Here is a 16396-nt window from a genome sequence, read left to right as displayed (position 1 = left end):
TGTTTCGTTGTGCAGGCTGAATTTTCCGACTGTGGGACCAAAAATTCCCTCCTTGCCCACCCTAGCGTTGAAGTCGCCAAGCACGATTTTTATGTCGTGGCGGGGGCAGCGCTCATAGGAACGTTCCAAGCGCTCATAGAAGAAATCTTTGGTCGCATCGTCCTTCTCTTCCGTCGGGGCGTGGGCGCAAATTAGCGAGATGTTAAAAAATCGCGCTTTGATGCGGATTATTGCGAGACGCTCGTCCACCGGAGTGAACGACAGTACTTGGCGACGAAGTCTCTCTCCCACAACAAATCCGACACCGAATTTGCGCTCCTTTACATGGCAGCTGTAGTAGACGTCGCAAGGTCCTATGTTTTTCTTACCTTGCCCCGTCCATCGCATCTCTTGGATGGCAGTGATGTCAGCCTTTACTCTCACGAGGACATCAACCAGCCGGGCAGAGGCGCCTTCCCCATTAAGGGACCGGACATTCCAGGTGCATGCCCTCAAATCATATTCCTTATTTCGTTTGCAGGGGTCGTCATCAGTAAAGGTAGTTCTCATCCGAGGCTTTTTTAATCTTTTCATTGGGGGTGATTTTTAAGTGGCGGGTCCCAAACCCAGCGCACAACCAGCTATCCTGGAATGCTTCGCCTTCTCACGTTAGCTCACTCCCAAACGGGTGTTCGGAAGCTAACCAGAGGATACGTGGGCTAATCCCGGACGTTGTGAGCTGCTTGAACCATATGTAGAAGAATCGTCCTGGCCACTCCCAAGTGAATGGCGATCAGTAACTTTCCCCACTTGCGTGGACTTCTACACATGGAACCATCCTCCTCAGGCCTCGTTTAGTCTTCGTTAAAACTTGGCTTCAATTTACTTTAGGCGAAGTAATACTTCACGGAAGAAATACATATAGCTTGTTTATGTTGCACAGTGTAAGTTTCGAAGTGCACACACTCTTCTACACTTCCATCCGAACAGTTGCAACATGAGCTGGACAGCAGAGCCAGGCCAATTGACTGTTATTGTTGCAGTGGCATCTTGATTTTTCTCATTATTGTTGAGCTCACTACTTATTTCTGCATTGTACGGTATGTGGTATTGTGGCAAGTTGACTTGTAAAAGTGCTGTATGCATCGTAGAGTTCTTGTTGCTGTGATCCCCTTGCTTCGGGGTATTCTCATGAAATGAAGCGCATAATCATACACATCCACACTTACTTACTAGAAGGAGATCGACCCTCAAAATAATAACTTAGCAAAAACTAAGAGCAACAAGCGATGCAGTTGGGTGGGCCACAGTCGCCAAAATGTTTTCTAACCCCAACTATTCAGCTAATTTCTTGCTCACTAGTGACTGCGATTGTGCTGCTGATTTGTGTAGGGGCTTTAGGTTAACGCAGAGTCAGAGTTCAGCTCTTCTTATATCAGTAACCAATAAAGCGAACAGATCTTTGTTGTCGAACTGAATAGTAAAGAAAGGTATGTAAGGTGGATTAACTGGATTTATTGGATAGAGATATCTGATTGACCACTATGCCGTGGAGTTAGGCAGCCTAGAGCTGACTCCAGAAAGAATTAACTGGGTTTAGATGTTTGGTTGAACACATGGAACAGACTCGATGAAAGAATTGACCTGCTTCAACCTCAGAAGTAATGGAAAAACATCAGAGTCTAAGTTCTTTGGACACTCCTTATTCCAGTAAGCACTCACTTTTTAGGTGAGCACTTTGTGAATAACCTAAATAGTCTCGAGCCAACTCTTGGGGGAGTTAAGTGTTTGGATTTTTCCAAGGAATATTTTTATTTATTATTATAGGCCAATTTTAAGTGTATGTACATGCAAATATTTATTACACAATCAAATATTAATAAATGATAGAAATGTCTCTTTTAGCTGCGAACGATAAATAGCACCAACCAAACAACCAACTGCTATCGAATACAATCAAACTTCCACTAACTCTACCAACCTGCACGAACGCGAGGAACAAAAATACTAAAGCAACGGATACACGCTGCCTTTTTGCATCAACAATCCCTACGACCAGCACACACACTGCGATTGTTGTATCAACGCGTTGTACAGTGCGTACATGCAATTACAGGCAATGCCCCACACGTGAATTTAAATTTGGGTGTTCCACTTTCTCGACGATCTAGCTCGCCTAGGACTCACTCAATAAAGAATTAACTTTTTTTCCTTAATGATGGGCCAAGATTTCAAAGAAATTAGAGAACACTTACGAAGATATTTGACTTTAACCAATCTAGTCTAATTCGGCTCCTGCAGAATATGCGCTGGGTTCGTAGATAAAAAGGATTTGGATTCGAAAAACTTGAAGCACTCGAAGTATTTCTTTATAAAGCAGCTCGTCTGGCAAAGAAATATTATACCGGTTCAGTTATACTTTAACTAACGAAGACAATATTTGCTTGAACAGGTGAAGTTAGAAGAACTGGCATACGAGAAAGGAACTACTCGCACTTTATTTTTGCGCTTGATGCTTCAGATTACCACTATAACTGCGCTGCAAACTGCTTTGTAATACTAGTCCTCTAGCTAGAAAGAAGCTAATAGAAGGAACTAATAGAGAAAGAAAAGATGCCGCCTATAGAGCCACGCTGCGATCGGGCGCAACGCGAGCCATGTGGGATCGCTACAGAGAGCTAAAAAAGGAAGAGAGACGTATTATCCGACAGAAGAAACGAGAGGCCGAAATACGTGAGTGCGAGGAGCTTGAGATGCTGGCCAATAGGAACAACGCCCGAAAATTTTACCAGAAAGTTCGGCGGCTTACAGAAGGTTTTAAGACCGGGGCGTTGTCCTGTAAGAACAAAGACGGCGATCTGGTGACTGACGTACAGAGCAATCTTAAATTATGGAGGGAACACTTCTCGAACCTGTTAAACGGTGACAGCTGCGCATGTCATAGAGAATGTGAAGATCCCGATACCCCAATCGTTGACGACGGAATTGTCGTTCCGTTACCCGACCATGACGAGGTGAGAATAGCAATATCACGGCTAAAGAACAACAAAGCCGCGGGCGCCGACGGACTGCCGGCTGAGCTATTCAAACATGGCGGCGAGGAGCTGGTAAGGTGCATGCATCAGCTTCTATGCAAAATATGGTCGGATGAAAGCATGCCTGCCGATTGGAATTTAAGTGTGCTCTGCCCAATCCATAAGAAGGGCGATCCTGCAATTTGTGCCAATTACCGCGGGATTAGTCTTCTAAATATCGCCTATAAGGTTCTAGCGAGCGTATTGAGTGAAAGGCTGAAGCCCACCGTCAACCAACTGATTGGACCTTATCAGTGTGGCTTCAGACCTGGAAAGTCTACCATCGACCAAATATTCACAATACGCCAAATCTTGGAAAAGACCCATGAAAGGAGAATCGACACACACCATCTTTTCGCCGACTTCAAAGCTGCATTCGACAGTACGGAAAGGAGTTACCTGTATGCCGCTATGTCTGAATTTGGTATCCCCGCAAAACTAATACGGCTATGTAAGATGACGTTGCTCAACACCAGCAGCGCCGTCAGAATTGGGAAGGACCTCTCCGAGCCGTTTGATACCACACGGGGTTTCAGACAGTGTGACTCACTGTCGTGTGACTTCTTTAACCTGATGTTGGGGAGCATCGTACGAGCCGCAGAACTTAATCGCTCAGGCACAATTTTTTATAAGAGCGTACAATTGTTGGCGTATGCCGATGATATTGACATCATCGGCCTTAACAACCGCGCTGTTAATTCTGCCTTCTCCAAACTGGATAAAGAGGCAAAGCGAATGGGTTTGGTGGTGACGAGGACAAAACGAAGTACCTCCTGTCTTCAAACAAACAGTCGGTGCACTCGCGTATCGGCACCCACGTCACTGTTGACAGTTATAATTTTGAGGTTGTAAAAGACTTCGTGTATTTAGGAACCAGCATTAACACCGATAACAATGTCAGCCTTGAAATCCAACGTAGAATCTCTCTTGCCAACAAGTGCTACTTTGGACTAAGTAGGCAATTGAGCAGTAAAGTCCTCTCTCGACGAACAAAATTAACACTCTACAAGACTCTCATCATGCCCGTCCTAACGTATGGCGCAGAAGCTTGGACGATGACAACATCCGATGAAGCGACGCTTGGAGTGTTCGAGAGAAAGATTCTGCGTAAGATTTTTGGACCTTTGCACGTTGGCAACGGCGAATATCGCAGACGATGGAACGATGAGCTGTATGAGCTTTACGACGACATAGGCATAGCGCAGCGAATAAAGATCCAGCGGCTTCGTTGGCTGGGTCATGTTGTCCGAATGGATACAAACTCTCCGGCTTTGAAAGTATTCGATGCGGTACCAGCTGGTGGTAGCAGAGGAAGAGGAAGGCCTCCTCTGCGTTGGAAAGATCAGGTGGAGAAGGACTTGGCTTCACTTGGTGTGTCCAATTGGCGCCGGTTAGCACGAGAAAGAAACGACTGGCGCGCTTTGTTAATCTCGGCCAAAATCGCGTAAGCGGTTATCGCGCCAATTAAGAAGAAGAGAATAGAGAATGGCTTCAGTCTGCGCTCTTCTGAGCACTTTTCTCCCTTTTCCTGAGTTTCTGGGCTTATTCTTTTCCTTAGTATGGGCTTAACATTTTGTGCCGTATTTTAAAGCTGTACTGGGCGCAGCCACATCTACTTTCTCACCTAAGACAACGAGCACTTTTTTAATAATTTTCTTACATCTTTCGGAGTACAGCTGCTCCTTTTCCTTTTTGAAAATTGTGGCTATTGAGGTTAAGAAATTACACGTACTTATTACTGTACTTAGGTGTATGTGTGTATGTATGTATTTATGTAAATATGTATGTAATCACAGTTGATTAGCTGCCAAGTTGTATGCGATAGCGCATGCAAACCACGTTGGCCCCTAATAGCGCTGCAGCACCAGCAAAAACGACATCAGCGATCAAGACTTGCAACAAAAAGTTGAAGCAAAGGCGAATGCTGACCACCGTTGACCGCATACAAAAGAAATACCATATGAATGCATGTGCATGGGAGTGTATGTGTGTGTGCGCAAAGTCCAATAAACTCTAGTGGCGGCGCATAGTTGCAAGCAGCACACCGCAATTTCCAGTCATTGAAACGGTTGTTGTTTTTGTTAATTTTGTTTTTTTGGTTGTTACTGGGAGTTATAGCCATCGTTTTTGGTGTGGCTGCTGCTGCTGCTCCTTCTTCGCCTCTCGCTGCTGCTCGCATTTCAAACAGTCTGCGGCAGCAAAGAAATGCAAAAGTTGGCAACAGCAGCCATCAAAGGTGGCAACAGTTGTGGGTACAAGTTACCAGCGTGACAATAATACAGTATACATAATAAACATTGCTGCCACAAATGTTGAGGACAACAATGCCAACACAAACAAACAACTCTCGCGGGAGCGTCAACAAATTTTATGCCTTCGCGCGCATAGGCAACGCAATGTGGCAACAATAAGAAATTATTAAATGATATTTGCTATTTTCTGTTGTTGTTGGGGCTGTCAGTGCAACTGTTGCCACATTATTTGTAGTGCGTTGTGTTTTTTTTACTTTTAATTTTTTTGCTGCCGCCTGCTGGATCCTCTGGCGCTGTGTTTTTGCTACTGCACTAATACGACGCGCGCGGTTGCAAATAGTTTTCAGTTTGTCGCGTTGTTATTGCGCACAACTGTTCACATGCGCCACACACATGTCGCTGCAGCTGTCACTTTGACAGTTTTCGCTGTGTGCTCGAAATTGAAAATACGCGCCGCAATTCGCGTTCTGAAACGCCCATAAGTATGTGTGGCGCGTACGATTGTGCGCAGGCAGTGGCGTTGGCAATCAGGGGAGCCCCAGATAGAGTGGAACTTTTGACCGCATTCAACCCAAGTCGAAGCAGTGGGAAATTAGAGCTGTTCACTTTTTCACACCTCCTAAGAGTGCAAAACCTGGACGTACATGCTTTTTAAGCTCTGCATATTTGTTGTTGTGTTTTAAATTGAAAATCTCTTGTTGCAGCAAAAGTTTTCAGTAGCAATTGAGGCTAGCAGTTAAATAGCAATAATAGCAACAACGGAAAACCGCTACAGGCACTGACAGCCACATTTATTGACAACAGCTTTGCGCCAGCGCGAAAGATATCAAATCACAGCGCGTCAACAGTTAGTATAAGGAGCGCACCATCAACAAAACCAGCCATAAACATACACAGAAACAAGAATTGTGCTATAAACAGCAATAACAACTATAGAGGCATGCGTGATTTTTCTTTTGTTCTGGCTGATGTTGTTGCAGATGTTTTGCGCTGCCACCATATTAGCTGCTTAACGAGGGCATGCCAGGCTAGCCAAATGCAATAACAACAAAAGCAACAACCAACTTTTGTTATCTAAGTGCCAATAACCGCCAGCACGGACAGGCGTCACATTTTGTCATTGCAAAAGTTCATCACTGCGCTGGACAGTTGGGACATGCATTACTGGAATTGTTGGGGAGTGTTGCAATCGGCAAGTGCATGCAAACAGCAACAACAAGTGACGCAAAAAGACAAACATATCTTAACTTACTACTTATGAAATAATTTTTTTTACGTTAGCAAGTTTTTCGTTTGAAAAAAGTAATAAGTCAGCAAACGGCGTTTTCCAGTGAACCAGCGAAATCATAACCACTGTGATATTTGATGTAATTAGCATCGGCTTAGTTTTCTTTCAGCGACTACTAGACTGCAGCGATTACTAGCGATGAAGTCAAAAAACCATAAATTCATCCCGACTCTGTAGCAAATCAGTGAGAAACTGATCCAATAATTGAGGCTAGGCTCGAAAACAAACGGAGACCAAAAACTGAGCCGTGCTATTCCTTCTGGCTAATGGTGGAACGAAGTGTTCAGTTAAGTTCTATAACACGCTTAGTTTTTCTCAGTTTAAATTTTTACACAAAATCAAATATGTGAAAAACACTAAAATCGTTTTTTTTTAAGAACTGTCAATTCAGTCTACAGCCTCACTGGTACCCAAGTTGGCGGGCTAAATACTTTTAGTCAAGGTTCTCTTACTCCCTCAGTTTACCTCTCATTTGCTTAAAAATTATACATCAAATTACGGAAGCGTTCACCTTCTTAAATATGCAGATACCAGATTTTGTATAACTAAACTTTAGCACATAATGAACTTTTCGTTATCCCGCACTACCTGGTAGAACTCAGTTATCTTTTTGTTTGGCATGTTTCGCCCATAAATTGTTCCAATCTGTCAACCAGTTTTCCTGAATTTTAAATTAAAAAATTAAATCACCGTATCCAATAAAGTGCCTGTCTTCATTTCAACTGGTCACCTCATCAACTCCGATGGAAATATGAAACCGTAGTCTCACATAAGTTATTCCTAACCAATGACGCACGAAGATGAACGACTGAATGGATGGCCAAGAGAACTCAAGCGTAGAAGAAGAAAGTCTACCATGAAGAAAGTAAGAAGCGAAAAATCAATTCGAGTCAAGATTATCTACACCTGACAAGTGAGAAGGAAAATGATAACTATCCAGTACATAGCAATTCATGAAGCAGCTGAAAGCAAAACAGACAGTTGGTGTGATGCGATGGCTGACAAGCCAGATTGAAAGGTTAAACAGACAGGTTGGCGGTTACCCAGAAATCGGAGTGAAGGATGAATATGATACAATACTAGATGCAACAGTAGCTGTTGTATGCATGTAAATGTCCATGTGTGTGTTGGTGAGTTCGCGTATTTTTATTATTTATTGATTACGAAATTCGATAGCTTAATGAAAGTGTTGTGAGAAGTGAGAGAAAACTTAAAGTAGCTCAATAAAATCGAAAGGTTAAATTGAAGTGTGGAAAATTTATTGAAAACTGAGACAAAATCAAATAAAAAATGATTAAAAAGAAAAAATTGTGAGAAAAGAAATATAATAGGAAGAGCGATAAAAACTGAGCAAAGGTATTTGTAGTGAGCCACTAGGAAAAATGAAAAAAATAGATGCGAATTACAGATATATTAATATAAATTACAGATAATCACAAAAAAAAAATTAATTCTAAAAAGGAAGAAAAAATGTTAAAAAAACGAAGTTTATTTTAATGCTAATTAAATTAACGATATAAAAATACGAAGTATGAAGCTGAACGCCAAAGAGGCAACCAGCAATTTATCCTTCGCTCAAGTGTTACTAAGTCGCTGAAACTTAACTACCTGAATGGTTGTGTACTGCTCCATAGAATATTTATTATGCCTCTATGGTATAATAGACAGAGTCTATTTAATACCCAAAAAAATGGAGGAAGGCCAGAATACCTTGAAGTTAATACAAAAAGTACGTCCGAGCTAAATAAATTCAGACTCAGTTATTGCTGGAAATCAGCGAAATAGTAGGTGTGAGGGCCTCCTTGAATCCGATAAATGTTTCACTTTCAGAGTGAGAAGTCAAAGCCTCCTCCGTTCAAAACTTTTGATGGGCAAAAAATGCCTGTCCAATATTGAAGCAGAGCGAGTGATATTATGACAAGTCTCAGCCAGACTGTTACATCCAAGCTAATAAGGTAAGAGAATGATATAGCAGCATTCCATTTCCATCAAAGAAGAAAAGAGTTTAGCTGTGTTTGGTGCCTCGGCTTTGTGAAATGTCTAGAAAGGAGGTCGGCAATGAGGTGCTGCTTCTGTCGACTCTTCCTGTACTGTTTTTTTTTTCGCTTGGTTTAAAGAGCTATGAACATTCTGGAATCTCGGCGAACACAAATCCAATACGGCTTTGAAATGATGTAAGCCGGTTCAAGTAGTCTGACTTGAGCTTACTGGTACTCTGTCAGGAGTACAATGAAATGTCTCAACATATTTTAAATTATATAAACGTCCAACCTTGACTGGATTTAGATTCGTTTTTTTTTTTTTAAAAGCCGATACTTTGATCAATGGCTCCCAAGGACTCCCAAGCCCTGATTAGCAAGTCTGTGAGACATTGAGTATTGGGGCTTAAGAGCGTGGTATTGATACTTTTATCCACCGTCTCTTCTAGAACGCAATGTGCATCCTTTCCTGTAATTCTCTATACCTTATTTATCTGTAACTAAGATTTACTGTTTACCGTTCTTGTATTTTCGAAAGTTAATAAAATGCATTTTTATTTGCTTTAAAAGAGAAAATTAGTAAATTAAAACTCTCATTATTAAAAGTTATGGGCCTTAAACCGAGTACTACTTAAACACTTAAACTTTCCGCCTCTCAACGCGAGGTGCCCCAAATGAATTGCTCACTACTCGATTCCCATTTTTCAACAATAAATTCTCAATGACTTTTGCGCTAACGGTGAAAATTATTACTATTGCTCAAATTACCAATAAAGTCCGAATACTACTACAACAACAAAAATTAAACACACTGCACTTCCTCGTTCATGTTAATACAATAACAAACAAACAACGAAGCAGGCAGCCAAAGCGTTTGGGTGTAATTAAAACATCGGTGTTGCATGAAAAAAATATATATTTGTAAAAGTGTCTGTATGTGAATATATGTATTTGTGTTGTATGTATATGTGAATACGTATAGACGCATATGGGGTGCATCATTTGTTGGATAAAAGGCCAAGCTTCTTCGGCGTTTCACCTTTTTGCCGCCTCCCAACGGTAGATGGCTGCTTTTTTATTTTTGTTAATACATTTTTAAGGCAGAATTGGTCTAGCAGGTCTCGAATCGCCTGGCGAGTTGGAAAAAATATTCCATCATTTTCTTTTTTATGTCTGCAGTTGGCATCGAACAGAAGAACAATCGAATAGCACTCACGCACACGTCAGTTTCCCCTCACTCGACTATGGGCAAAAAAATAATAACAAAGAATTGCAACAAAAAGAAATTTATAAAAAAACAAAACTGTGGCACAAAGCGTTGCACGCCAATAAATAATTCGCCGTGCGCCGTCGATTAAAAAATAAAAATAAATAATATGTAAAGAACAACAAAAAATTAATGGACGCTACAACTTTGATTACTGATAAAATTATAAGCCGTGCAGCGCACACTCCGCAATACGCCTCACGCTGCTGTATGCTGCATTGTAGAAATAAACAGCTACTCAGCTGCATACACAACGCATAATATGGCAACACTGGCAGACAATAATAATAAAAAGGCAATAAATATAAACAATTGCAAGCGGAAATGGAAATCGAAGAAATGGCGGAGGGGTAAAGAGCAACCACTGAGAGCTTGGGCTAGCAGTCGAGGTAGTGGCAGCAGCAGCTGTATGGCAAAAACATAAAAACAATAAAAAATTGGCAAAGGATGCGAGCAGTAAAACAAACAATTGATAAATAAAGGAACAAAGCAGAATTCGGAAACAAATATCACAAAAATAAATCGATTGAAGAGTTATCTGGAAACAAGCGTCGTTGCTAGTGCCACTTCATTTGTTAGCTGGCGCGTGTGTGAGGCTGCGTGTGGGCGTGCGCGTGTTTTGGGCACTTCCGACAAGTTCCGGCTGCAGGTGGCGCGCCAACCAAAGTATTTAATAAGAGAATAATTTTCAAGGAATTACCACATCATTAACTACAATGCCACTGCGTACCAAGGCAACTGCCACAGGAGTGATAAAAGCAATAAAATATCACGCGCACTGGCACACACACACATGTACGGCAAACATGCAAATAAATTATAAAATGCAAACTGGCTAAGAAGGATGGTCGGTCGAGAAGCGACAGCGAACAGCTACATACACACACACATGCATGTAGAGGCTGCTCCGGGATTGGAGCGAGGGAACGGTTGTGAGACAAGCGGGTCTGCAACTATCGATTGAGCAACTTCAATGAAGTGAAATGATATGAAATTGAATGGAATACTCAACTATGCATAAGCAACAGCCGGCAGCAGGCGACCGCATCAATGTTGGTCAAAAGCAAATAAAAACAAAGCGAGTGAAGACGCAACTGTCTACGGCTCCGTCGGAACCTACGTAAGTGCGACTTTTATTCAAGTAAAAACTAACTTTTATTATTGTTTAGGATGGAACACTGTGGTCTTAAGAGCTAACAAGAATTTAGAAAATTCCCTTTACTTCTGCGTCCTAAAGAAGTCTTGGTATAAAACCCAAGTCTCTGGAATTCATCATCACGCAAAACTGTTTTATGTTTGTATATCAGCGCCGGACATTGCTCAAGTATGCGATTTTCCATTTCTTCCGCTACTTTTCGGCAACTGCAGATTTCATGCGGTAAAATTCCCAAATCAGGTGGCAGTGAAGCCTATTCGTACAAAATCCAATCAGAATTTCCCCGCCAATTTTTAGATTGTACTTGAATAAGCTCACTAAAGCTGCATTAAAGCGCTTTCAGTTGTAGCTTTCCTAAAACGCTCTGGTCTTCCCTTCTTTCATTAAAGTGCACAGTTCCCACTTGCCTACGTACGAGATGAGTTCTTGACCTATAAAGGGAGTTGATGCCCCTTTCTTTGCGAGTTTACCTCATTATATCTTAAATGCGAATATCAACAGACAGTCAGAGAATCCGAGCTTAATTGGCTGCTTGCTAAGACATCAATCGTTGAATCTCATTTTTTCCGCTAAGCGAGTACGCGTATTCGTATATTTTTTCTCTCGCAGTCGTTTGAAAAGTCCGTACAAAGTCAGAGAGATGGCACTACTAGCGGGTATCGAGATTACGTTTAGTTAGTAACATCTCTTGGAAAAATACACACCAAGATTCAGTCATATTGCTCCATTTCTTTATGTTTAGCATTCGTTTGAATCGAGGAAGTCGAGTGATTTTCCTCTTTCATTAAGACAACACTCCAACGCCTCAGCAGTTGTGCTCGCAAAATGAATGAAAATAAGGATCCAACTCATTTCACATCCCCCTATTCTCCAGACTTGGCTTCCTCGGATTCTTTGGACTACTAGTTGTTCCTCAATTTGAAGATATGGCAAGCAGAACATTTTTTTATTCAAACGAGGTAATTGCAAAAACGACTGTTTTTGAAAAACGAAAACGGCCTTCACAGTTTGATTAGATTGATCTTCGACTCTATTAGCTTAACCCGTTTTCTTTTCGATTTTTATGATATGCGGGATGAAAAGAAAACTAAGCGACCAATTTCCACGAGCTCAAGTTTATTATTCTCAGGATTCTTCTTTACCCTATTTCTATTTCACACATGAATTGAAGCCTCTATCTAAGCCATCTTATTTAAGTTGTATCTTAGAGACGCCTTGAGAAAAAATCACCTTCCAGCACCACAATCATGCTCCGAATTCCGCGTCAGGCTTGGCAATCGTATATTTTCTCATTCTTACTTACAAACCATACGCGCTCAGCTCAAAACAAACATTTTTCATATCGCTTTACCCAACTGAAAATAGACAGAATATTTATTTTCCACCCATCTTCTTTTCACAAGCCTTTTCCAATACTCCTTTCTTAAAAGAGATCAGCAAAGCTTTCGAATTAAAAAACAAAAATACGGCAAAAACTTTAGCGTGCATATTTTTTGTTCGCAGCTGTATTATTGTGATCCAAAAGTATATAAAATCTATACTTCAATACGTAATTGCATGCGAATATTTGCTGTTGTTTTTTTTTTTTTGCTATATAAGAATTTATCTGCCTTACACACACATACATATGCCCAATTGCGCAGGAAAAGATACTTGGAAGCGTCACTTGCCACAAAGGAAATATGCTACGGCAGATAACTACAATTGCCTTCTCGCGCACTTCAGAAGAAAGAGCTGCATGTCCGGGGCTAAACAGAGTGCGACACAAAAGGAACACTACTTCCCGACTTCCATGTAGTGTAGGTGAATATATGTACGTAAGTATGTGAGCGTGGCAATTGCCTGTGGCAGGCGCGCAAATTTTGTGCCTTAAAATTGCCCAAAATTTTCTATATTGTTTATATGTATTTTTATGTGCTAACAGTTTATGTATGCATGCATATATATACGTGTGTATGTGTATGTATATAACTATCCTTGTAAGTACACATAATTTGCATAAATTTATGGCAAAAGGCCAAGCTTGTGATTTATTTCCGCACATTTGCGTAACTGAAATTGAAATTGAACTTCCAGCATTGCAGCAGCTCCACCAAAATTAAAATGAATTTAATTTATTGCTCACAGAAATCGAACACAAGAAAAAGCCTTATTTATTTGATACAGAGTTAAGAAAATAAAACAAAAAGGGTGTCTAAAAATATGTTCGGCTTTTTAATGTTTATAGCGAGTTAGAAAGTGTTGCTCATACAGTTCGCACCTGCTTTCTAGACCCATCGCTTCAGAGGAAGGGCTCGATCTGAGGGCGTCCAATCAATTGCAGTGCGGTAAGGTCGACTCTTCTTCGTACTTAGAAGCACTTCTTTTTTGGATGGCTTTGCAGCCAGTAATGGTCCGTAAAGGTCGGTAAGTGGGAACCTACCAGTAAGAACTTTGCCAAGTGTAGTCCTTAGGTTAGTGCCAAGATGGGTTGGTCCTTTAGTTTTTTCTGTCTTCGCTTGAGTTCTGCTTTACTGCCGTCTCCTCCCATCTCTAAGGAAAGCTCCACCCTTATTGTTATATTTATGATGACCTCTCTAGTAAATCTATCAGCTTGCTTGTTCCATACAATCCCTTTGGACCCCTGATCCAGAGAAGCTGAATGCGTTTCTAAGAAATTTAATATTTCTATGTACTCCAGGGCTGGCGAGAATTTTATCCCTGATAGAGCTCCCTTGTATGTATGTATGTAGATCAATAAGATACACACATTTTCGACACATCAGAATATCCCCTTCTTAAAAAGCAAACATTTTTGAGCATCTAAGATGAAGTTTTGATGACTTCAGTTAGACTTTAGTTTACACCCAATATAACAATAAATAAATATTATGTCTAAAACGGGACTAAAATACCGCTAAGCGTCATTAATAATTTATTTTAAAAAATTTGAGTGTAAACTTTGAAATATTTATGCTGAATGCTGCAAGCAGCAATCACAACCCACTTTTTAGTTTGATGGCCACTGCAGCATGCGAGACCGTGTAATAATGCGCCTAGATGTATGCAACGTTGGTTTGCGTTCGCCGCTAATGCGTGTAATGACCAACTAAAGTACACTAGGAAAAATAGCGATAACGGAAATATAAAAATAAAATTCAAATAACTGTTTCTTTTTTACTTCTGACTCTCGGCCTCTAAACATCTTTCTGTACGCTTTATTGTTATTTTATTATTATTGTTATTATTTTTTTTAATATTATTAATTCATTGCAAATTAAGTAGAAAATATTTTGAAAAACTTCTTTCTTCACATATAATATTTCCCTTATTTGAGTTAGGGAAACACTGTGAAAACATTATTTGCGGCCTAATTAAATTAATTTTTTTTGTAATCATGATTCATTATGGCAGCCTTCTCTAATGAACCGGAAATGGTTAATTTCATTAGTTCCTAGATCCAGCGCAAAACGCTTCGATGGATGATTCGAGTATAAACGCTTTGATTTAAGATTAAATAGTTTCTCAGATATCGTAAAGAAAAACTAGACCTTGTTACGGAAAATTAACTATTTCTTGCAGAAGCCCTATTTGAGACATTAAATTGCAATTGTAAGCTGCAAAATTCCTACACTCTCTGAAGCATTTTTTAGAAATGAGTTGTGTTACGAAAAATAAACAAAATCCCATATAAGCCGACTTGTTGCGCCATATCACGTCATATGTATATCAGAATTGAATATCCTAAACAAACACCTTACTAATTTTCAATCATACAATTTCTAAAACGTACCTACAGTTTCTAAAGGTAAGTGATATTTGAAGATATCGGATTTTTTCTAATATCGTAAATGTACAAATGTAGCATTCTGCATCCAATTTGCCTAAAGAAGCACTAAAGTTGCTTGAGCGTTATTAAAAACTTCAAACACCCTGCGATGTAATATATGATATCGTTTTTATTTAATATGGTAAAAGAAGAATTGCACATGTCGATGCCAAAAAAAACTTAAATAATTGAAATGTAAGCCTTTATAGTAATATCATTAAAAATACTAATATCGTAAGTCTTATAATATACCTTCATGTCTCAGTAGCATCAAGTAATGACTCGGTTATGCTTTCTAACAAAATATCTCAATAAAAACAGTACAACATATAAAATTGTAGTTCAATACAAATCGATTTGTTGGTACTCACCGAATTTCCTGCCTTAAACTTTGGTCTCCTAATAAAAGTTCAGTTCTTCCTTTTGATATGCTACTATTTGGACTACTACTTTTTAATTGTTGTATTTGTTTATCGTATAAATTGGTTGTATTGTTTAGCAAGTCGTTGCTATTGCCACTGCAGCTGCCACTTTGTATGTTGATGTTTTTGCTATTTGCTGTATCGCCATCAAAGTGCCTGCCATCGTCATTAAGTGTAGTTAGTAACTGCAAAGAAGGGGAGGGAGAGAAGTGTGAGGCGAGTTAATAATTAGAGAAACTGTCGACTTGTAAACATTACGGGAAACTACAAATTTCAATAGAATTCAAAATTCTATAGTAAAGAAAAAATGCCTAATGGCATTAATTAAGTCATTCAAATAGTAAGATAATGAAAGGGAAGATTCGCTAATGAACTCAGCAAAGCAATGCGCATGCAATTATAGAAGTATTTATGTGACATACAAACATATATTTCGCATTGAATAGAAAAAAATAAATAAATTAAAATTAAGCTTAATTAGATAGTTTTAAAACCTTTTTATATTTAAACACACAGTTTTAACACTAAACGAAAAATCAAAAAATTATCATAACGAAGAAGCGATTGAGGTCAAATTTATATGACAACTTAAATTATCTTGAGCACTTAACTGAGAGTTGAACTCCAATTGACCCCTTTTAGCAAAGTATTTTGTTCGCTCTTTTGCTGCTATACAAATTTTAAAAGCCACTTGTGACAATTATTTGTCGCCAAAGCGTTGACTTAAACTCAGCGCCTTTCAAAAATTATTTTAATGCCATTTATTCCAAAAAGCATAGACGTCAAACACTTAGCACAACAACCCTTTGTGCGGCTCCCACTCTGCCCCCCCGAGTTTGCTGAGTTCACAGCTAATTAATCATGAAATGATTGACTGAGAAGTGTGAGTTTTCAGCATCACCAGCACTCACTGCTACTTTTCACAACTTTTCGGTGAGGCCAATCGATATTTCGAATACTGGCATGTCAATGCTAATAGCATCACTATGGATATATTCATTTTAATTTGAAATTCAGCAAAGGAATGCGCATTGATAGCCATTGAAGGGCAGTTGATTGTTATAAGTGCTGTGCTATGAATTTGCGGATAAATGGGTTTTGTAGTTGGCAATATTGGTAAAATGTTGTCCATTGTTGCGGCACATGACAAAGGTTATTCAAAACATTTTCT

The 16396-nt window shown here is 39.7% G+C and overlaps 1 protein-coding gene across 5 annotated transcripts in view; it reads right to left on the bottom strand.

The window, feature by feature from the left end:
* The window catches only part of LOC128859307 (protein PALS1), a 238356-nt gene that overhangs the window by 99575 nt on the left and 122385 nt on the right, over nt 1–16396 (bottom strand). For all 5 annotated transcript variants that reach the window (XM_054096190.1, XM_054096191.1, XM_054096193.1 and 2 more), the window contains one exon: nt 15175–15410. In XM_054096190.1, the coding sequence (XP_053952165.1) occupies nt 15175–15410 (236 nt within the window). The remainder of the gene's footprint in view (nt 1–15174; nt 15411–16396) is intronic.

This window comes from Anastrepha ludens, chromosome 3 (assembly GCF_028408465.1).
Source record: "Anastrepha ludens isolate Willacy chromosome 3, idAnaLude1.1, whole genome shotgun sequence".
NCBI lineage: Eukaryota > Metazoa > Arthropoda > Insecta > Diptera > Tephritidae > Anastrepha > Anastrepha ludens.
The sequence above is the reverse complement of the archived record's forward strand: the minus strand, read 5'-3'. Positions and strand labels throughout refer to the sequence as shown.